This window comes from Micropterus salmoides, unplaced genomic scaffold (assembly GCF_014851395.1).
Source record: "Micropterus salmoides isolate LMB-PRFRI ecotype aquatic unplaced genomic scaffold, ASM1485139v1 Ms_hic_scaffold_20, whole genome shotgun sequence".
NCBI lineage: Eukaryota > Metazoa > Chordata > Actinopteri > Centrarchiformes > Centrarchidae > Micropterus > Micropterus salmoides.
Genome location: NW_024041151.1, coordinates 12,625,758 through 12,643,836, shown reverse-complemented (window position 1 = coordinate 12,643,836; position 18,079 = coordinate 12,625,758). Strand labels below are relative to the sequence as shown.

The following is an 18,079-nucleotide window of genomic DNA, read 5'->3' as shown; positions in this document are numbered from 1 at the left end:
AATGCCTCCCAGTGACAGGTGACTGGACTTTAAAGCTACAGTGTTCCTGTTGCAATCAAAGTCTCTTTCCTTAACCTTTTGTGTAACGTGTCACTAAGCGCTGTTCTAACCACATTCCTTAATGTCATTTCACTTTCACTGATGTTGTTAATGTGGAATGCAATGTGTAGATGGGCAGGTAGGATCTTAAAATGAACACTGCGGCTGGGTGAAATAGGGTGACGCATTTCCCCATTAAGAGAGATGCTGTGCGCAATTACACACGAGGCATAGCAACATAAATGCTACATAAAACATTTAAATCTCCCGACACGCCAACGGGATCAGTCAGTATCTAATGTTAATCTTCTTCAACACATCCAAAAGGTCTCACACACAGTCCAGATTCATACAGTGAAACTGTTTGAAGTAAAGCAGCCGTCCTCCTGATAAATCCTGTGCTCCTTCAAAGCATCGAAACGTTTCGGAAGCTAATAGTTCTGTTTCTTCTGGAGATCCAACGAAGGTTAAATGAAGGGCAACTGGACTTGGTTGAAGCTAATGGAAGACGTTTCGTCCCTTATCCAAAGAACTTCTTCAGTTCTGACTGACTAGCAGGGAAACTCAGCTATTTAACCTCAGTGGGGTCGTTAACCCGGGTCATCGATACCGCTGGTTCGTTAGTGTTCCTTGTTGCTGTGACGACAGTCGTTACAGTCGTTAAGACTACCTGAGGCCAAGACTGAACGACCATCGTTGGTATCTTCACCTGAGGCCAATAGGTTACGTTTGTTGAGTTTCCTGGGAAGTGATGAAAGTGATGTCCAGTTGCCCTTCATTTAACCTTCGTTGGATAACTATGACCTGGATGACTGAGAATCTTCATAGACTTCTTCTGGAGAGTTTCCTCTGTCTGTCCTGTCAAATTTATTACTGCCGTTTTTTTGTTTTGTTACACGATATTTGCTGTGACATAGTGCGCGCATGGATACGCTTAATAAAGTAAATCACATCACACATCAAGACAAGACACAATAACTCCTGGAAAGCTAAATTGACCGGTGGAGGTGGGGTAAAATGTCCATGCAAGTGCTGGTGTCTAAATCTGAGAAAATAATTAGTTTGGTAGGGGGCGTGTGGATGATTTATGCGTAGCCTACATGAGTATTCAGATAATTGTGTGTCATTTCTTACAGGGACTGATGATTAAACGCTCATCTCATCAAGATGAGGGCTGAAATAATCTCCTGTTTACAGACAAAGGGCGCACCTCCCAAAAAGGTTACTGGATTTCTGTGTAGTGAATGATAGTAGGATACTGTAATCTGTGACAGTTTTCAACATACGATATAATGTTTATTGCAACTTCCAGATGTTTCTACATGTCATAAGGTTGACATACTGTACATGTTTCTGGGTCGTAAAGATATGATCTGTAGCCTTTATGTATTATTGCTGACAGCCGGTCTGCTCATCTGACAAAGATCACAGCAACAGGCTGAAATAATGTACAGATGATTCAACTGTGCAAAATGTCATATTTTTTTGATTTCGCTTTAAAATGACGGTTCCGAGGCAAGGACATCTCATTTCGTTAAATGCCTTTTACCTCGACTCCTCTCTCCTTGCCTCCTCAACACCTCCTCTCGCATCTTGAGTAGGAGGGACTAAGATGCGAAGCAAGTAGTCGAGAAGGTACAAACTGAAATGAGAAAGGCCAAAAGTGGCTGTGAAGATGCGGACAGTATGGCTTCTCCATTTTGCAGAGAGAAATAGAGGGAGGGTAGCTATGTTTACTATAAAGATTAACTTGATAGCTAGCGTTTACCATTTCGTTCAGGGATTGTGAGAAAAAAGGCACTGATCATGGGGAATCGACTTGTGGGTCTGCTTCAACTGTGCGACACCCTGACGACGGTCAACCAAAATTTCTGACCGTCCAATGTCTGACAGGGAGCACTTGGTGGGGCCTTACTTCCCCTTGTACACTGCACAGTAAATTAGAGTCAGAAAAGGGCTCAAAACGTACAGCGTATGCCCAAAAAGGAATAAAAAGAGATTCTGCGGAAAGATTGTTGATATTTGAACTCAACTGCCAAACAAATACACCCCTCCATTCAGTGCTCCGCCAGTTCATGGACGTGCATTGCCAAAGTTACAAGTTCTACTCTCCCTGCTGTTTTATGGGTGAATCCACAGTGTCTGCTGGCCGAGGGCCAGTTAGCCTCAATAAGGTGGCATGTTTTTAGCAGTACTGTAGAAAGTGTGACAACAAGTCTGTCAATATTTATGTGACTAAGCGACTTTTGTACACAAAGACTAGAGTGTCACATATACGGCATACCTTTTTTAAAAATTAAATCGTAACCTTTTGTGGTTATTTAATTACACAGGGTGACATCACGATTGCAATTGTGGTTAAATTGATTGAGCCCTAATTTAAATATGAATTGAATCATCAAACACAGCCTTCAACACAATGAATTCGACCCCTCCTTTGAAGTATTTATGAAGGAGGGGTCGAGAGTAGAAGGAATGAAGGAGGTTGTTTAGGATTTTGGTGGCTGGAGCGGCAAGGAACCCAGGGGTTGGGATTGAGAGTGGGGGCTCATCTCGATAAGTTGCTTGCTTATCATCCCCCAAAATGAGTTACTGGACTAAAGGGAGATGGGCTCTTTGAATGTCGCTGAGGTTGTTGTGGACATAGCTAAGGTAGGCATGGGAATATCAATGGATGGACCAAGGATTTTGATGATGTGGTCTGGGAGCCCTTGGCTGCAGGTGGAGGTAGTGTTGTAATTAAGACCACCCTAACCGAGACCAAGTCAAGACCAAGACTAGAGTTTATCGAGACAGGGCCAAGACCATTTTAGGGGCTGAGACCAAGTTGAGACCAAGACCGAGGGAGGGAGAGACAGAGTCAAGACCAACACCAGTGCCCCACATTACATCACCCACGATAAAATGTGGAACGAGATAAAACGTACTTCTCAAATTGATCTGAAAGATCCACATTCCCATTAAAACACCCACATACAAACACTAAGAGCTAAAAAAATCAACACAAGCATCTTTATTCAATACTCCTTTTCCATGTTTACCATTATGTAAAGGGGGGACAGATGTTAACAGTAACAACACATTTTTACTTAGCGTTATTGGTTGCATTTGAAACAATATGTTTTTCATCCAATCAAAGTTAAGATGTTAACAAATAAATCAGACAATGCAAAAGCAATTTATTGATATTCCCAAAGTTATGGTTTTGAAATAATAGTCCTCAATGTCTGAGACCGAGACAAGACCGAGTACAAATGCGGTTGAGTCCGAGACGAGACCAAGACCATCAAAAAGTGATCTTAAGACCGGTATCGAGTACTACAACACAAGGTGGGGGAAACAGCTGACAGTAGTATAATTAGTAGCTACACTAGATTTAGATAGAATTCCGAGCAAGAAACCAAAGAATGCAAGGAGAAACATGGCTTTGAGGGTTGAATCGACAGAGGGAGATAAGTATCCTGCGCAGAGATCTTGGATGCAACAAGCGAGGAGGTCCGATGTCAGGGGTAATGGTTTTGGAGTGAGCTGAGGTTTTGTTTTTTGAAGACTTTTGATTAGCATGAGGACGTGGGGGTGAGTGATGAAAGGAGCAGGTGGAGCAACACCACAACATTTCGCCACAACATTTCACCAAATTTGCAATTCAGGTTCGGTTATGTGGTCATCATAAAAGAAAGAGATGCTGTTCCAATAAGAAAGGAAGTTGTGCCACAATCTCAGCTCCATTTTAGAATCGTCGGCCAGTACAGCATGATCACAAAGGGACAGAACTGCAGTGGTGAGGGACAGTAAGTGGGAGAGGAAGGATTGGCCTTGTGGGATGATTTGGATAGCGAATTTTAGGTCTCCAACAAGGGAGAAAAGCTGGCACTTGGTACATTGGTGGGCAAAGAGGTAGTTTAAGATGCACAATGTTGGAGCCTAGGCAAGATTTTTAATTGGCGACCCCCATTATTTTCAACGGTGGAGGGGACAAAAATAAAGAGGAGAGTCTGGGGGTCCTCCCCAGAAAAGACTTAATTTCCTGCATTCTGGTGAAAATTTCTGCACCAATTTATGGTGGAAATGTCTTTATCTATATAAAGGGAAACAATATTCAGGTAGCAGGGGACAATTGACCCTCCGCTAAGCCATGCCCCAAATACACAGCAGGCCAATCACAGCGCAGTATAGGACTCACTCTAACTGTGGTCCAACACTTTCATGGATGCGCTCTAATGCAAAAAGAGTCGTTTTCTAGCTTTCTTCTGCTGTATTTTTCCAAGATATGATTGATAGGGGAAGTATGATTTATTCTCTTTCCAAAACCTAAAATAAATCCAGAAAAATGTCGGCTGTGGGTTGTTCCTAATATGATGTTAGTTAGCTAATGCTAGCTAACTTCCTATTGAATGTAACGTAATAAATCCCAACTGTTCTGCTTTTTAATGATTGTAATAATGAACAGAGGCCTACCCAGCTTTAGTGTTGATCCTTAACATTGTTGTTGTCTCAGTCATCGAGGGATGCGGTGGTTCACTTGTACTATGTGATCGGTAGGCTTCAGCTTCTATTTTTCATTTTTTTCACGTCCGCTTGAGTCAATTTGACAGCCTGAATACCACCTTCAAATGTTTAATGCAACGGCAAAACTGTCTGGTTCTTTCTGAGAAAGCTTTTTCCAACAAATGTGACAATATTTCTCAGGGGAGTGCAGTAATAGACAGTGGCAGCGCCAACAGTTTGTTGGACTTAGCAACAGTAACTTAGCGAAGGGTCAATTCTAAATAAAAAATAAAAAAAGAATATAAAGCTGTAAGGCTTTCAGGCATTCTGTAGCTATTGTAGTAATTTGTCACATTTTCACCTCAATGATAAATTAATTCATTTTAATTCAGTTACTCTTCACTTTAATAGCACCTTTGTTTCAGCAGGTTTTCTGCAACATGTTTAAAACTTTCTGCACATTCAGAATATCTCCCTCATATCTGTGTTTTCTGTCCAGAAAAAAGTCAGAATATTACGAGACTAATGTCATCATTTAATGAGAATATTATTTTACTATTATTATCTACCTACCCTATAGGCCTACTCTGCTGTGCATTATGTTATTGCTCCGCTGGTAGTTTGACCGACACAGTTTGGGACTGCATGCTGCATGTGAAACCAAAAGTAACTGATACCTTTGATCAGGCAGAAATCTCACAACAAATCCACACACGTTAACTTCAGCACCACTGATGAAGTCCAGCTCACTGTCTCACTGTGAGATGGTTGCATAATGCCTGGAAAAATCTGGACTGGCGATGAGGCTGTTGATGCTTGGAGTGGTGGTGCAATGAGAGGAAGAAAAATCTGTAATAAGACTAAGTTTTTGCAGGTCATTTCAGGTGGCAATGCTGATAGGGCTGATACGGTAAATGGGGAAGGGGATGATGAAGGGACCTATCCCTGCCAGCGACTTCTTTAGCTAGAAAAAGAGGAAATGGAGTGAGTCCAGTTAGTGGTACACCATGGCTTGTTGTGGCTGATGTAGATTGGACGGCAACGTTTGTGGTGTGGAGAAAGCTGAAGGAGCTATTTTAGCAACAACTGAGGGAAGGGGAGGAGAAAGGATGCTGGAATAGAGGGATGCATATGCAAGGGTAGGGTGTGCAGCCTGCTGAGACATGGATGAGAGAAAACGGGAAAACAAATGGGAAAAATCACACACAGAGGGAGCAGGCACATGGGGTGATATGTCCTCTGTATGTGCTAGGTGGAGTCGCTCTAGAGCTGCTGGATGAAGAATAGTGGACAATGCGGTGCTGAGGAACTTGGATAACGGAGCGTGGTCTCCGTTGATGAGTAGGAGTGGATGTGGATATGGACAGAGGCGATTCAGAGACCATCAGACTGATGTTCGTATAGATCGCTGTCCGAGAGAGAGAGAGAGGTGTGGTCCTGTTCCTGAACTGTATAATGGGCCGTATTATACAGCTCGCTCTAATTCCTCTGCTTTCTTGGCCCTAGTTGTTATTAAAATGGATGATTGCTTCTGTTTTTATATAATAATTAAAAATTTTGACATGACACATATGCACCTAGGTCATGGCAAGGGAATATGATAAACTGGAAACCAGTCACACTAGTCTTGTCCTCTGCAAGAGGGCAGAACTTTTTTGCTATCTCAGTCCTTTTTTCATAACTTCTAATGTGAATAATTTTTAATGCTCTCCATGACAGTGACAAGACCGTGTTTCTGACCTGTATAACATAAACTGAGAAGTTAGAAGAATGAATGTACTCATTGCTATACAGTATCTTATCGGAAGAGTTTGTCACATAGGGAATGGTGTGAGTCAGTTTTCAGGCGCACAGGTTTTCACCACCATTTATGTAGATATATTCAAGAGCAGCATGTATAGTTGTAATTCTGATCTTCTGAAAGACTCCTCAAGATCATCTGTGCAGTTAATAAATTACAAAATAATATACATAACATGTCGAAATTTTAATAGGAATTTTAATAAGCTTTTTGCTACTGGTTAAAATAGGAGGTCAGGCCTGCCACATTTCTCCACAACTATTTGCCCTTTTAATCTTATCTTTGATTCAGTGGTGATGGGCAAAATATAGACAACCCAAAAAAACACAAGACAACACAAAATATCTTTATATGCAGATGATATAATGTTATATCTGTGAAATCATAAACCTGAAAACCAATTCAGTTTCACAAAATATGGATTTTGATTCTCTCCCTGAATGCTGTTGATTTCAAAGATAATCTCAACTTAATTTTGTGTTATCTGCAGTGTGTTGCCCTCTGTAAACTTTTGAACAACATCAGTTACACTGTAAAAATAGTAACCATTCAGCAAACAGGTTTATTTTTAACAAAAGAGGAATTGAACAAGCACACTGGCATAGCTTACAAGGCACAAGGAAATATACAATAAGGGGCGTTAACTGGATCCTTCAAGTAGTTTGGATTTATTTCTATGTACTACTCCATTTTAGGAGGAGGTAGGGCTTCTCCACCAGCACAGTTAACACATAGCTGATCACCAGCGTAAGCACCAGGTGGCCAAGGAACAAGTACATCTAAAGAAGAGACATACAATAGCATACATTACATTAAAAAGGGCATGCAGAAACACAGCCAAATAGTGGTCACATCTGAAATACTGTACCTCAGAATCAGGCTTGATGAAATTGAATGAAATGTGCTGTCTAAGTACTTACAAAGTTGATGTCTGTGTAGTGGAGTGGGGTCTCTTGCAAGCCAATGTAGAGGATGATGAAGACAGGATGTGTCAGATAGCAGGCAAAACTGATGTTGGAAAGAGGAACCCAGACACCCAATGACAACAGGCTCTTGATAAAACCTGGAGAAACAGTGAGAGATTTAGAAGATTTAAACAATAAAATAAAACATATTCATGTATAAAAGTCTAGCTTTTACTCATTTAGCAAGTAGCAAGCTGCTACTGTATTTGTATTCACATTTGTTAAAGGTGCAATGTGTAAAAATTGAGACTACACTCCACCTGTCGAATTCATACAAAAACAAATAGGGTGCAGCATATCAGGTCATAACTGCTGCTAACAACTGTTAACTAGTTAGCTCAGCGGTCCTGATCCTAACCAAGATAGTTTTGGTGAGTAAGAGGTATGTTTTAAGCTGGATATTAAAGGTTATTAGAGAGGAGGCAGAGCAGATTGCAAGAGGAAGCTTGTTCCAGAGTGATGGTGCACCGACACAGAAGGGTCTGTCACCAAATGTCCAGAGTCTGGAATTAGGGACAGTGTCAGAGGACTGCAGGGACCGTGACTGAGTGTAGGGATGGAGTAGGGATGGAGGAGGATTTTATATTTGATCTGGGACTTAACTGGCAGCTAGTGAAGCTTGTTCAGGATGGGAGTGATGTGCAGTCCAAGTTTTGTGTGGGTCAGCATCCTAGCCGCAGAGTTCTGAACATAATGGAAGGAGAGGGTGGAGTCCATGATGACGCCCAGGTTGCGTACTTGAGGGGATGCAGAGATTGAGCAGTCATCCACATCCAGTGTGATGTCACCAACCTTTTTGAGAAGTGACTGCGGGGTAAACACCATGAGTTCTGTTTTGTTTTTGTTCAGTTTGAGGAGGTTACTGTCCATCCTGTTCTTTATGTCCTTCAGGCAATTGATAAGTGGCACTAATGGAAGGGGAGTAGGAGCTTTAGTGCTGATGTAGAGCTGGGTGTCATCAGCGTAGCAGTGGAAGTGCAGTCCATGTTTCCGGATGATCATCCCAAGAGGTAACATGTAGACATTAAATAGTAGTGGGCCAGGCACCGATTCTTGAGGCATGCCGTGTGAGACTGGCACCAAGTCAGAGCAGATGCCCTTAAGGGTGATGTATTGTTGACTGTTGGTGAGATAGGATTGAAACCAGGAATACACAGTACCAGTGAGGCCAATGAGTTCGGAGAGGCGAGTGAGAAGAATGGAGTGGGGGACTGTGTTGAAGGCTGCAGAGAGGTTGAGAAGAATTAAGATGCTGACATGGTCAGAATCAGCTGCCATGAGAAGGTCATTTGTGATTTTAATGAGGGCAGTTTCTGTGCTATGATGTGTCCTGAAACCATATTGAAATGGCTCGTAGAGGTTGTAATGTAGCATATGGTGGTTGAGTTGGGCAGCTACAGCTCTTTCCAATAACTTGCATATAAAAAGTAGGTTGGAGATTGGGCTGTAGTGGTTTGGATCATTTGGGTCCAGGCCAGGTTTTTTAAGTGTAGGGATCACCGCAGCAGTTTTAAAGCTGGTGGGGACCACCCTAGAAGACAGCGCGGTGTTGATGATGTTGACCAGTGTGGGAACCAGAGTTGGAAGACATGCCTTGACCAAGGATCCTGTTTCCTGGATGTGGCCTTTGCTTTTGACACTAGCTCAAGAACTTGAGCTGTTTTGAGTGGGGAGAAAGAGGAGAGGCAGTCCTGCGGTGTAAAGACAGTTGAAGAGTTTGTGTCCAGCAGTGGTAGTGTAGTTGGGTGGGAGGAGCTGGACAACTGCAGTTGCTGGTGGATGGTTTCTACCCTTTTATGGAAGTATTCCAGGAACCTGGAGCATAGGCCAGCAGTGTCAGATGGTTGTGGAGAGTCAGGTGGGCAGAGTAGGCGGTTGATAGTAGAAATTAGCTGTTTAGGTTGATGTTGTTGGCTCTTAACAGCAGATGCCCTAGGCGGGCAATAGACAAGGACCACTTGTAGCTGCAGAGACACAGACAGAGCAAAGTGAATGCACTCAAATGAAGAGGCGTGTACTGGAAATTTTATCTGGATATCTGCATGATGTATGACATCCCCCACCACGTCCAGAACTATGGGGCTTTTGAACGTAACTATAGCCTTGGGGGGTAGCTTGGTTAAGTACAAGAAAGTTCATTTGGTTCTGCCAAGTTTCAGTCAGACACAGAAAATCCAGTTTCCTGTCAGTTATGATGTCGTGTATGAGTGGCGCTTTATTATTTAGTGAGCGAGTGTTCAGCAGTATAAATGAGGCAGACTTATGGACAGATGTATTGGCATGGGGGATGACATCAACAGCCTGTTCCAAGGGCCGTAGGTTAAATGAATGTAGGCACGGCTTACTCTGATGACGTTGTCGCTGAGTGATACACCGAATAGCTGGAGTAGCCGGGGATGTCTTCATGTAAACAAACTTATTTCAGGTAGCCCTGTGCACATAGGGAGGAGACGGAGAGATCTAATCACCTCAAGGTTAACATTACTCGGTACGATGTGCGAGGTGAGATTCTTGAGTTCCAAAGAGGAGTACCTTATGAAAGCCATGACGCCGGAGGAGACCACTACCTTGTCCAACGCTAGCTAGCGTTAGCTTACAAGCCACAGGCCATCCACCAGAGAATCACGGCCAAGCTTCAAAAGAGACTACTGTGGAGGATCAAGCCTTTTTCAGTGGTAATTACAGCTGTTGGCAGTTTGGGGATCGTCAAAATAAAGCCAAGGTTTGGAAGTAGCCTGTTGACCACTCTTTAAGGTAGTGTAGCAGCTGGAAAAAGCCACTGGTTTAGCAGATCCAGTAGCGTACTCAGAGGACACAGAGAAAAAGTTGCAGAGTGTGAGAAAGTGAATCCAACTAGTAGCGTAACGTAGAAAACCAGTTTAGAAAAGCTGCAGGAGTAGAATCGCAGAGTAGATGGAGTTGTGCGTATTCTTAGTGAGCATGAGAAGCGGTGACAGACACGCCAGCGCCCTCTCACACCTAAAGGGGTTCAGCAATGGATGAGGGCTGAGTAAATAGGTGTAAGAATATTTCCTTTTTTTGACATTTTGAAACTAAGAGAGCTGAAATGACAGGGGTAGCCTGAGCTATACTATCGGACTATCACCTCTCAAGACCCAAGTGGTATTACGAGACAGGATGGGAATGGGCTAGCCCATAGGAAAGCAAAATCCAAGATGAGATCTCATAGTTGTTTCCTTTTTTTCTCCTAGACACAAATGAGCTGCTTTTAATACCAAGATGAGACCAAAGGCCTTTTCTCCCACTTCTCAAATTCATCTGAGGAGAAACAACAATATAAAATCTCATTTATGTCTGACTCTGATCAAAACAAGAGATCTCTAACTGATCTTAAATAAGTCTAATTTAAGTCTCCTGAACATTGGACCATGAGATCAGAGAGCGCTCAAAGAAAACTCAGCTATGACTCCTGGGATCTCATGATTCTGCTCAAATATGTCTCAGTTTTTTCATATTGGCCTCAGGAGCAAAAAACTCATCTCTGTCTGACTCTGATCAAAACAAGAGATCTCTAACTTATCTTAAATAAGTCTTATTGAAGTCTCCTGAACATTGGACCATGAGATCAGAGAAAGAGCTCAAAGAAAACTCAGCTATGACTCCTGGGATCTCATGATTCTTCTCAAATATGTCTTAGTTTTCTCATAGTCCCCTCAGGAGCAAAAAACTCATCTCTGTCTTAGATGAGATCTCTACAGTATCTTAAATAAGTGTAATTTCAGTCTCTAGAATGTGGATCAGAAAAAAAACTCCAACATATTTCTTAGTTTAACCCCATTGAGGGGTTATTTTACTCAAGTACTTTACTTACGTCAAATGTTGAGGTTGAGGATTTTCTTTTTATGGGGGTTTATACTTTTACTCGCCTTAATTTCAAATCCTTATTGTATTTATTGTTTATTATCTGTTAAAAGTTACTGAGAAAAATAAAATACATTTTGACATTCAAATTTCATGTCCAATTTGTTAAGGTCACAGCCAGCATAACTGGAACACCCAATACTTTGACATAATGTTTAGAGATTAATTCATTAAGGACCGAATGCACGCAAGAACTGAGATACAACATGTATTTGTCTTGTCTTTATACCTTTTACTTGAGTAGAACTTTGAGGACTTTAATTGTGGATATGGTATTTTTTCTCTTTTAAGTAAAGGAAAATTGTACTCTATTTAAAGACAGTTAATCCTTTACAGTTAATTTTAGCGCAGCGGCAGTGTTGTCGCCCTTTGAACAGCAGGAGCCGGGTTCAAATCCAGTTCAGGGCAGCACGGTTCTCCATGCATAGACAGTAATGTAATACAATCAAGCTCACAAACATCTCCCCAGTTCTCCCAACCGCTTTTTAGGAGCAATAAGCAAGACATTAATGAACTCAAAAAGATACAATGATGAGATCTCATCTGTTACTTCCATTTATCCTATTGTAATCTCAATTCTGTATCCATATGTTTTTACCTAAGTCTCAAAACCTCAATCTGTTTTCTCAAGAGTTAAAGAAAAGACTATTCTGAACAAAAGATTTTTCCTCTGGGAGGTGTTAGCATGCTAACTTCAGTATATATCTCTGCAACACAATATGTAGACGTTTCTGACATAACATCATAACTGTTACTTCTTTACAGTCTATTGAATGTCAAACTAAAATTCTAGCCATATCTAACATATTGTAGATAATATCACTAATTTGGTTTTTGTATAATGTAAAGAGGTAGATGAGGGTTAAAAATGTCTAAGGCTAAAAATGAAAATATCCCCCAAATTGTACAGTATCCAGCTCTTAAACTGTCATTGCTGTTAGTATAATACGTGAATAGTTTTTGTTTATTTTAAATTCTATATTGTTTTATCCCAAAAATTTGTTTACCTCCGTAACCCTCCTCACAAGCCAGTATGATCCAGGTCACAGCCAGAGCCCAGAGCTGTCTGTGCAGTCCCTGGTAGAGGGCATGAGGCACAGATGGGTAGGCTGGGGTTTCCCTCAGGATGTATGCCAATCCAACCAACACAGCCATGAGTGACAAACAGCAGAACCAACCAAGTATTGCCTGCCACTGGAGCAACAGCAAGACACAATAAGCACATGCGTATAATGGCAGCTTGTATGTGTACAGAGTCTGTCTGGCTCAATAGTATCACAGAAGAGCATTGTATGTTCAAATTTATTAAAACAATAAGGTGTGTCTAGTGAGTTTGGCTGGGATCTCTGTCAACCTTATCAGATGTTCTCACCTTTTGCTTTAACAGCTGATGCTTCTTTGTTGTCAAGTATATTCCAGTCAAGACACCTATTAAAAATGGCCCATATCTTGTGTAGGGTTTCACATAGTAATATAAGACATAATTTTCAGATTTCCTGCAAAGTAAAGAAACAAATAAAAAAACAATTAAAAAAAAAACAATTGGAATGGCTAGTTGGCCTTTGCTCTCTTTAGCATTAGATTAGTTGACTTGTCACCTTATATTTCATACACATGGTTCCTTAGCAGTTTGCATTAGTACTACATCACGATATAAGTCTTACAGTGTAGACGGTTGAAAGACTGGCAGCTGTAGAAGTGCAGTTATAACAGCACTGGTCACAGTGGTCATCAGCAGAAGACCTCCAGAAACAACTGCAAACACACCTCTGTTTCTGATAAACAAACAACAGGAAGATTGTAGAACAAAAATTGTTAGAATGTGAAATGGCCCCAGTGGTGGCCATGATTCAAAATGTATTTTTGACAAGGTAGAAATCTGATTGAGGACTAAAATGTTGCAATGTTTTCGAATCATATGAAAGTACGTACAGTCTGTAAAAATAGACCAACAAAGGAGTGGTGGCATAACACTGGAAGTCCAGAGATAGGTACCAAGTCCAAGGAATACACTGAGGAGGTAAATGTTAAGATATAGGTCAAATATGTCAAAATAAATTGAAGCTACTAAATAGAATGTAGGCCTAAATTACCCGTTTAACTTACTATCTCGTGGACTGGGAGGAGATTGCCTATCAATAGTAAGTTAGCCCACCAGTAAGTCTTACAATCCATCACTGTATCTATAAATGGGAACCAGTAGGGTCCCCACTGGACCAGAGAGATAAGGCCAATGGTTAGACTCATAATAAACATGTGCAGTGGTTGAATCCTGTAGCAAAGGAAGCACAAAGACATTTCACATATATATTAATTGTAGATCACACATACAATGAAGAGCTTCTAAATCCGTTTCTAACTATAATAATAAATCACTTAATTTGGTGAAATGATCATCATGCATTACCTTTTAATCCTCTTGAAGAGGTAGTTGGCCACCAAACTGGTGCTCAGGTTGTCTTCAGCTCTGTTGATGGAGCCCAGCAGAGACCTTGCACTAAGCAGACCCCTAGAACACACAATCTGCTGTAAAGAGGTTGTTTTTTTTACAGACGCACCATGGTAAATCCATCATTGTTTCAAACTTAGCCTAAACCTGTGTCACTCTCACCCGAGCAGTAAAAAGGTGTCTACAGCCAGAAACACAGGTCCGCTGATGGTAAGCACATACAGAGGGCTGCTTTCAACTGTGTTCTTCCAGTTTTTGTAGTTATCTGTAATAGATGCAATACAGTGTAATATGTGATTAAGTGAATGTCTTGCAGATTGAGTGAGCAAGTGGCAGTGAGTCTTGTCATACCGAGGTTGTTTATTACAGGGAACTGTGCAGAGTGTCCACATATGATCCACAGCAGGCTGAGAACACGGATGCCATTCAGGCAGGAGTAGCCTCCTCCTGGGATGGATGAGGAGGTGCTAAAGATGCCCTGGGTGGTAGTTTGTAGAGAGAACACCTGCAGGTACCGGTACACACAGCTTCGAGAAAAGCACAGTGTCGTGTGCCTGGTGCAGTCTATGAGACAATATTCAATTAAGCAATGTCTGAATATAAACTCCACATATAACTTTTTTTTGTAGAGTATATAACTTTTCGGTGTTGAACATTTAGTTATTTAGTTATATTTTTTCTTCCAATCACAGCAGAACTGAATAGTTTAAAGTAAATTTTGGGTACCATGTACTCACATATGATGGACATTATACTTACCATTTTCCTCTAAAGTGCTACTATTAATTTCGCTGGAGGAGCCGTTGGTCTTCAGGGTCCCATAAAGGTTGAGACCAGTGTTTAAACAGAATGACTCTACTGTTGGTTTGACCTCTTTTTTCTGTTGCCATCTCATCATAGCTCTAAACAGGGTAGCCACAAGAGGAATTGCTACCATTACACAACACACAAACCTGCCAGAGAAAAATGATCTGTTTTAGGAGACTCAAATATTCCTTTTTTTTTAAAGACAAAAACAGAGTGAGTTAAGTTACAAGTGCACATGCATATAAGACAGTAGTAGGGTAAAAAAAAAAGAAGTCCAATCTTATACTTACAGGCAGGTGACATCTGATGCATCAGGGGCAATGGTGTCAGACAAACAGTGAGTCATGATCATCTCCTGAGTGGACTGATTGACCAGGATGGGAGGTAAAGGGGGAATGAGGGACGTCTGACTAAACTGTAGTCTCCCTGTTAGAAAAGGTGAAAAACAAGTTAAACAAAGTAGTATTGGAATGATACTGCAATGAGTCCAGAAAAAACAGATTTTCACTGACCGTACAGCACCAGCATTTGCACCTCCTCTTCTTCACAGGAGTCAGGAACACAAACACCCACAAAGTACTGGACTGTTCCCTACAGTAGTAAAAACACTTTGTTCAAAATCACCTACTATAACCAACTGCCAGGATGACAAACAAATATTTTCTGGTTACCTGTCTAAGGAACACCTGGCAGTACTGTCCAGAGAAGGTAGGAGCATGGGCAGAGCGACACAGCTGCAGCAAGCCAGGCCGGTTGACATTACCTCCTTCAACATTGCTACCCATCTTTCCAAATGCATCATACACTGAAAATACACACACACACACACACACACACACACACACACACACACACACACACACACACCAAACAGCAATGCAACTTAGACTTGCAAAGAACACAACACAACACAACACAGTCCCTTTGGATAAAAAGAGAGCCTTATTAAAATAAAACATGTCAAATTAATATTGATGCTTGATTGTGATTGCACAACAAGGGTGCTGTCTACTTTCCTTGGTTCAAGAGTATCAATTTTGGTGACTCTTTCTAACCCTTTTAAAGTTAAGACAAATTCAAACTCCTTGCACTTACTATTTTAGACTATAAGTGGGACAATGTGTTGTGATAATTAATGATAATGATAATTAGTCATTAGCTTTTATCCAAAGCGATTTACAATTTACAATTACAATTGCTATGTATGTCAGAGGTTGCACGCCTCTGGAGAAACAAGGGGTTAAGTGTCTTGTTGCAGGCTATTGGCTAATCAAGGGCCAGATGTCATGCAGCATAAATTAAGTTTTCACTTTCAGTTACTGCCACTCACATTTTAAAATGTCATTGACACATAACACACACGTTATTTCTTCCCGATTTTTTCCATCTAGTCGCCTCAATTGAGTGAAACAGCGCCTCTATGGGTTGTAACGGCCGGTCTATGAAATCCAGCCAATGTGGCCAAAAACGGCGTTGCACCCATACGGAAAGGCAGATAGGTGAAGGTGGCATATAATTTGAACACTAGTTAGCTTAAGTATGAAACAATCAGATGTGGTCACTATGACTTTATATTTTAAAACTGTGAAATATCAGGTCTCCGTTAAATAAACTTTAAAAGTTAAAAGTAAATATTGAAGGCAGTTATGGTCTGGCCTCACAACAAACAGCAGAGACTTAAATGAACGAAAAGTTCGCTTGTTTTTAATAATTAATAATTGCTAGCTAACTTTACCGTGTTTTTGTGAGACAAGCTTGTTTTATACAGTCTATGGAGACAAGTTAGCTAGCAGCTAGATAAAGAGGAGACCAGGAGTTCTGTTAGCAAAAAACTTAATGACCATCTGAGCAACAAGTGTAAAGGACATTACAGTGTATGACATGGATGTGGAGTACTTCATATTCATGGTAAGTCAGATACACCCGCTGTCTGTCTCATTTTATTTCATTTCATCTTCACTTTAGCTGTGTTATTATAGTGTGCAGTTACAGTGATAGAGCTTGCAAAATATTATAATAATTATTCCATTTAATGTTAACTGACAGTTTGTTCGTTTACCTGTATAGTGTTTGTAGCCTAATTTGTGAATAAGCTTGAGAAATTATGCTACTTCCTTCTGAGAATTAATTATTAATTAATTAATTTAGTTTTTGTAAAGCTGTTCTGTATAATACTACTAATAATGAGGATGTACTTTATTTGTATAGCACTTTAATATAGAAAATGTATCTCAAAGTGCTTGTAGAAAGCTAAAATAAAATCAGACCATTTAAAGAATAATTAATATACATTTTAAACTGAGGAAGGATGTAAAATAAAGAGTTTAAACATTCAAATAATAAGAATAGAACAATATTATTCATATTAATAATTATAATACTAAATATCATTGGTTTAGTTAGCAATATATTATTATTATTATTATTATTATGTAGGCAATTTGTGTAGGCCTACATCTAGATGGATAAGACACAGTAAGTCATGTATTTGATACTTTTTGATGTGAATGTGAACTTACATTTTTTTAAGCTTTTAAGTATGTAACTGTATATGTTTTGTATTGAAGAAAAAATATATGTGCATTGTTTTTTTTGTTGTTGTTTATTTTAAGTGAACATAAGTCTTTCATCTAAAAGCTGTTAAAATGCTGTTTGCTGCATTACACCACAGTCGAAAGGTACTAATCTGCTATTGTAATGTTTTATAGCTGTTTTCTTTAGATGGCATGATTTGACTTGGGTTCTGATCCACTCCATGGCTATAATGAGCTTAGTTTCAACTTAATATAACTGGCCCCTCTAAAAGAACAGCTGGTTCCAGTTTCGACTCTGTAGACTCCCTAGTGTCTCTACAACTTAAAACAGTGAGAAAAAGCCTTTCAAAGGTCAGCAACACTTACTGGAAACAGCATATTCCTTCGGTCGGTCCTGGTTAATTTCCCAGAGGAACGCATCGTTATCCTCCATACATCTTTGAGACACATTCAAGGCCTGTATATTTTCCAGCACTACACTAAACGCTGCAAACAGAAGGAATGCCACCCAACCCAGGGCCATTTTTTTAGGACTGACTACATCTTGTTAGTGGAGAAGGTGTTTAAATAACATAGGAAGGGACACATCATCATCAAGAAGGTAGCGTAAAATTCATCTTGCACAGGATAGATTGAACAAATACGGGTCTTCACCACCTGCATTCTATATCAGGTGTGAACAGGATTCTGTTACATGAGGATGAGAGGCTGTGATTATGTCACCACACAGGATCAATATAATTAGGCTGGAGTGCAGTAAGTCATTGTCAGGTTGTTGCCCCATCACTGGAACATTTACCGCTGGAACAGCAGATGTTTCCTAGTAGTATCAGTCTGATTTTGTATACAAAGTTACAAGTTAGTGAGTTACAATTACTTTTATGTTTACTTATTTATAACATTTACATTAGTTTTTACTGTAACCATTTTTCTCAAGCTAAAATAAGGGAGAAGCAACGCCTGCAGACAGTAATGTGAATAAATCAGCAATGGCCGCTAGAGGGTGAGCTTGTCCTAAAAACCTACACAATGTGAGGGAAACAATTTATACATATTCAGCATGATGCATCTAAATTCTGATTTAATGTTTGCTCCTGCTACAGAGAGATCATCT

The 18,079-nt window shown here is 40.4% G+C and overlaps 1 protein-coding gene across 1 annotated transcript; it reads right to left on the bottom strand.

The window, feature by feature from the left end:
• Positions 1-6,886: 6,886 nt before the first annotated feature.
• LOC119915043 (O-acyltransferase like protein-like) lies at positions 6,887-17,443 on the bottom strand. Its single transcript, XM_038734600.1, has 15 exons — positions 17,332-17,443; positions 15,103-15,236; positions 14,944-15,022; positions 14,722-14,857; positions 14,380-14,577; positions 13,976-14,178; positions 13,787-13,889; positions 13,583-13,684; positions 13,282-13,447; positions 13,108-13,187; positions 12,840-12,950; positions 12,548-12,671; positions 12,183-12,369; positions 7,249-7,391; positions 6,887-7,107 (listed from the first exon to the last, which is right to left on the bottom strand). Exons 1-15 carry the CDS (start codon positions 17,396-17,398, stop codon positions 7,003-7,005), a joined length of 1,938 nt encoding a protein of 645 aa, XP_038590528.1. The 5' UTR covers positions 17,399-17,443; the 3' UTR covers positions 6,887-7,002.
• Positions 17,444-18,079: the final 636 nt, after the last annotated feature.